The 5,042-nt window shown below is 39.7% G+C and overlaps 1 protein-coding gene across 1 annotated transcript; it reads right to left on the bottom strand.

The window, feature by feature from the left end:
* Positions 1-6: 6 nt before the first annotated feature.
* Positions 7-4,831, bottom strand: LOC116076532. The gene is made up of 3 exons (XM_031350356.1): positions 4,702-4,831; positions 405-641; positions 7-301 (listed from the first exon to the last, which is right to left on the bottom strand). The coding sequence occupies exons 1-3, from the start codon at positions 4,829-4,831 to the stop codon at positions 240-242; spliced, it is 429 nt and encodes a 142-aa protein (XP_031206216.1). The 3' UTR covers positions 7-239.
* Between the last annotated feature and the right edge of the window lie 211 nt (positions 4,832-5,042).

The following is a 5,042-nucleotide window of genomic DNA, read 5'->3' as shown; positions in this document are numbered from 1 at the left end:
AGGTGCACTTTTATTTATTATAAAACCATTAAAACCCCACTTAAAACTTGCACATCACAGTAATGAAAACAACAATAGTTAAGAACACTGGTAAAAATCCCCCTGGCCTCCTGTCCTGGCACAAACAGATCTGGAACTTGGCATCATGGCCAAGCCGACTTTTCCACAGGGAAGGCTGTTCCAAGGTTGACGTCATGGCAAAGGACATCTGAACAACGGGTTCTGGACAGCCATCCTCCTTAAATGAAGTACCTCTGGGTCCACCACACAGGACTTTGCAGGCCTCTAGCCCAGGCTCTGGCTGGGAAGCAGAAGCAGACTAGATCTTCCCCATCTGAGTCAAATGCACAGTCAACTTTCCCAGCTGCAACTTGCTCGTCTTCCTCTGAAACTAGAACCCATACCTCGATTTAGTTTGATGCTGAGATGGCGAGCTAGTGACACAATCACAAACATTGCAAAAGTCCTAAAAGCTTTCCATCCGTGAATGTACAGGACAGTGTCATTTAAAGCAGTTTCAATTGTAATATAAGCGTGCATATCCGAAAAGTAGTCCAATAGTTTAGGCCTCACATCAAACAATCCTTTGGAGACCCACGACTCCAGGTGCACATTCACAAATTCCAGAGGGTCCAGGAAAGCTGGATGGGGAGTTTGAAGGCCTTAAGGGGTGATATTATTTCATAGTTAAATATAATTTTACACTGTGTATTTAAGTGTAGGTTGGAGAGAGCTTTGATACATTTTGGATGACACTATTCCTACAAAAACCACAGACTAACAAAAACTACAGTAGCAGACACAAGAAGCCTCCGTTTGGTTGTTTGGTCATGGTAATCTGTGGGAGCCTCCAGGCTGTAGCAGGTTGAAAGTGGACACAGAGTCGGACTCTGGTGTGGATTTAAAGCCTGAGGCTTCTAGCTCTCTAACTATACTGGAATGCTGATGATAATGTCTAAAAAGTCCTAAAAGCTTTCTTACTTTTTCTGAGGGTAAAAAGCCGCTGATTTAGGGGATTGACACCGTAGCCCAACAGCAGGGGATTGAGTAATGTGGCCTTTGTTCTATCTCAGCAGAAACTGCACAGCTCTAACTTTCAGCTTGCTAGTAGATGTCACAAGAAGAAAAATGGACACTTTGATAGGTGATTATAGCTTTTATTACTAAGTTTTAAAACGTTTCCTATAAAACCTATCTAAGAAAAAAAGGGGAAAAACAAAAGGAATGATAAAGAGGGATAAGGGAAAATTCTTGGCCACTTTGCCTAAGAAGTGTTCTGTACAAAAAAGTTCTCCTCAGCTCATTTCTGACACTTCTCTTTATCCTCAACACTTATACATCTTTCAGAATACTTGATTGCATGCTAAAAAGTTCATCACAAGTTCACACATAAAATCAAATCATAAATTGAAATAGAAGTTTATAACAGAGACTGTTTACATGTGTATCCATTAGGAGTAATTATCTGGCTAATCATTCATCACCTGTCACAACTCCACAGGTTCACTGAGAGTTAAAAACTCTAAGTTAATAAAGTTATTTTAGTAGACAAACCCAATCAATATTTTATCTTCTGTCTTAGCATGTATAATAAATCATTAAATCCCTTTTTATGACCTCTGCTTAATGGTTTTGCAACCTCTTGGAATGTGCTTTTACTAGTAGAAAAGTCTGTTTACTATCTCGATCACCTTATAGTTATTAGCTTGTTCTATGATGGCTCTGGACAGGAATCCAAATCATTTCTAAACCAATCTACAATATTGATGTATCCCTTGGTTTCCTCTAAGATGTTGAAGTTAGGCTCCTATTCCTAAATATACAACTTTAAAGTGGGAAGGCATATCCATTTCTCATGCCTAATATTTTTGAATTTTTAGCATTAAACATACTTTATCTTAAAATGAAAACACCAAGCACAAATTTTCATCTGTGTAATTTTTAACTGAATTTTACAATATTAAATGAATGTTTATAATTAGCTTCAAGATATTTTGAGTTTCCATTTATTTAGTTGAACTTTGAGATGTTTAGAATGTACTGTGTGAGTTTTCAACTTAAGGATTTTCTAACTTATTTTAATGTCTTCAAGGAATAAATTCTACATTATTTTAATTTATTGAATTTGATGAAGATATTTTTATAATGCAGTATATGATTGCTATTGACGACAACCTGGGGTCAGATGCAAAGAAGAAATTTCAATCATTGGGTAAAATTCCATTAACGTCATATAGAGGAGTCCACTGAGTTTAGTGTTAATATTTTTCTTTTGGAACTCTCACTAATTTTTTTTCTCTTTTAGTAACTAATATGTTTCATGAAGTCTTAAACAATGAATGTAGGTATCTTCTAAACAGAGTGTTATAAAATTCTCCCTGATATATTTTGTTCTTCTCATGGTACACACATGTTATGAATCAAGACGGCTTCCCCAAATGTTCTCATTTGCTTTCCAGCATGGCATTTGTGCTTCATTAACAATGATATAGTGAAAAATAAGAGGATACAGAAGGAGAACTCATTGAGGACTACAGTATAAAGACAGGAGTCAGTATGGAAATAAGAAGGAAGACTTGAGAAGCTAAGATTTGAGTGAAGGCAGCTGCTTTACAGGAAAATTAGACAGAATTAGAAGAGTAGAATTTGAAGATCTATGCACAGAAAGTCATTCCTGCATTGTTGTGAGTGACACATCTCTCAAATGTATAAGTTATATAGGGTAAGTTATATAAGTTGCATACATGATGAATATGTTACATAACAAAGTTTTATGTAAAACAAACAACTCCCAGAAAATTTTGCAACAAAACTAAAATACAAGTAATACTGCATGTCTTCTCATGCTTCAAACTCTGCCTTCTGTTGACACTTCTCTATTCTCAGAATTCAGAATTATTTTGGCTTTCCTGAATTCTACAATATGGAACCATAAATCATTATCTAAACTGCAGACATCTCTAAGCATGTCTTTTCCCTATGAAACATACTCCCTAAGTTCAGCAGTCATGTCTACAAATCATGAAAACAGTGAGTTCTTTCCTTATTTGAAGTGTTACTTCTGTGATCAGCCACCATGACTAAGGCAATTCTTATAAGGACAACATTTAATTGGGACTAGCTTACAGGTTCAGAAGTTCAGTCCATTATCATAAAGGCATGACAGTGTCCAGAAAGGCGTGGTGCAATTGGAGCTGTGAGTTCTATATCTTGTTCTGAAGGCAAACAGGAGAAGACGGGCTTCTAGGCAGCTAGGATGGGTCTTAAAGCCCATGCCCACAAGGAAACACCTACTCCAACAGGGCCATATCTACTCAAACAAGGCCATACCTACTAATGGTGCCACTCCCTTGGATAAACATATACAAATCATCACATTGCACTCCCTGGCCCCTATAGGCTCATTCAAACACATAAATCTATGGGGTCCATACCTAGCCATAGCATAATTAAAAAGTACATTAAGTCCAATTTCCAAAGTCCCCATAGTCTATAGCAGTCTCAATTTTAAAAGTCCAAAGTTCAAGGTCTCTTCAGAGACACATCCAATCATTTAATTGCAATCCCCAAATCAAGACAAGAAACCAGGTGGGCAAACTCCAAACTCTGCATCTCCATGTCTGATGTCAAAGCAGTCTTCAGATCTTTACTCTTTTTTCATCTTTGTTGACTGCAGCAAAGTTCTTTCTCCTGGGCTGGTTCCATTCCCTGTAAGGAGCTTTCCTTGCCACGTATGCCACAGCTCTATCATCTCTAACATCTTGGGGTCTTGAAGTCAACTGCTGTTTCACAGCTTCTTGCTCCAATCTCTAGGATCCAAACATGATCTTCTGGGCTCATGAAAAAGGGCTTGTATCACTTCTCCATCTCTGTCTTCTGTAGCATTGTAGGTTCTGGTTGACCCCACTCCATTCTGCTGTTCTTAGTGATCATACTATAGGCATTATCCCTTAGGTATCCCCAATATACTGGGGTCTTCCCCTGCAACTAGGCTTCACTAATAGCCTTTTATAGGCAGTCTTTATGGTGCTAGGCCTCAACTCCTTTGCATGATCCTTTCAGTCCTGGGACATCAACTGTAACTGAGGATGTACCTTCACTAATGGCCTTCCATGGCATTTCACAGTGTCAAGCCTCCCTCATCTACTTTACAGGACCCCCTTCATATCTTCAAAAGCAGTACCACCTTGGTGATTATTACACATTGCCAAGTCCAGCTGCAGCATGAGGTACACCCTTTGTTATCTCTAGAACACAGCTTCTTTGTGCTCTCAGAAAACACTTCCCAGAACATTTTACTTCACTGATGCTGGCCTCTTCTTAATCACTACTAATTTCGTAGATTGAGTTAACCAGCATTAAGTGACCCAGTAGTCCCTTCTATTCATGACTCTAAAGCCACAGCCACACATCTGATGCTGTTGAGTTCTGCTGCTTGCTAGGGCTGGAATGTGGCCCTCCTTTTCAGCAGCTTTCTGTTTTCAAACTCCTTCAAATTGACCTTGAACTCAGAGATCTGCATGGCTCTGTCTCCAGAATGAAGAGATTAAAGGCATGTACTACAATGAACTTTCTTTGTTCACCAAGAACTTACTTTGTCCCAGGCTGGGCTTGAACTCAGAGGTCTGTTGGGCTTTGACTTCTGGCATTAAAAGTGTGCACCACCATGTTTGGGCCTAAGCTTTTTGTGGGCCTGTGTACCAGAAGCGGTGTCCAAGCCTGGTGGGAGAGCTCTGGGAATGGGAAGAGGGAGGGTGCAGGGGGAAGTCGCTTCCTCCAGGGCAGCTGGTTCCACCTCCTTCTTCCCTGTGCCATCTACTTGGTTACCCATGTTGCCCTGTATGAGTCGGGTCTGTCTGGTATGAAGAAAGGCCACCTAGCCAGATAGCCAGAGAGGAGTGCAGCAGAGCCACAGGTGGTGTTTCAGGAGAGCAGATCTCTTCTCAAGTATTACAGCTCTTGACAAGAAGCTCTTGGATGATGGAGTAGTTCTCAAACACATTTAATTCCCTGGATAGGATTTATATACAGATTTAGGGCTG

The sequence above is a fragment of the Mastomys coucha genome, unplaced genomic scaffold (genome assembly GCF_008632895.1).
Source record: "Mastomys coucha isolate ucsf_1 unplaced genomic scaffold, UCSF_Mcou_1 pScaffold4, whole genome shotgun sequence".
NCBI classification, from domain to species: domain Eukaryota; kingdom Metazoa; phylum Chordata; class Mammalia; order Rodentia; family Muridae; genus Mastomys; species Mastomys coucha.
The sequence above is the reverse complement of the archived record's forward strand: the minus strand, read 5'-3'. Positions and strand labels throughout refer to the sequence as shown.

What these genes read in the sequence shown, in the direction of transcription:
- LOC116076532 (XM_031350356.1), bottom strand. Translation starts at nt 4,831, where the DNA reads ATGGGTAACCAAGTAGATGGCACAGGGAAGAAGGAGGTGGAACCAGCT. An exon ending in AGGCTTGGACACCGCTTCTG is followed by an intron (nt 642 to 4,701) that starts GTACACAGGCCC and finishes CTCCCCATCCAG; the next exon opens with CTTTCCTGGACCCTCTGGAA. An exon ending in CAGCATCAAACTAAATCGAG is followed by an intron (nt 302 to 404) that starts GTATGGGTTCTA and finishes TCTGCTTCCCAG; the next exon opens with CCAGAGCCTGGGCTAGAGGC.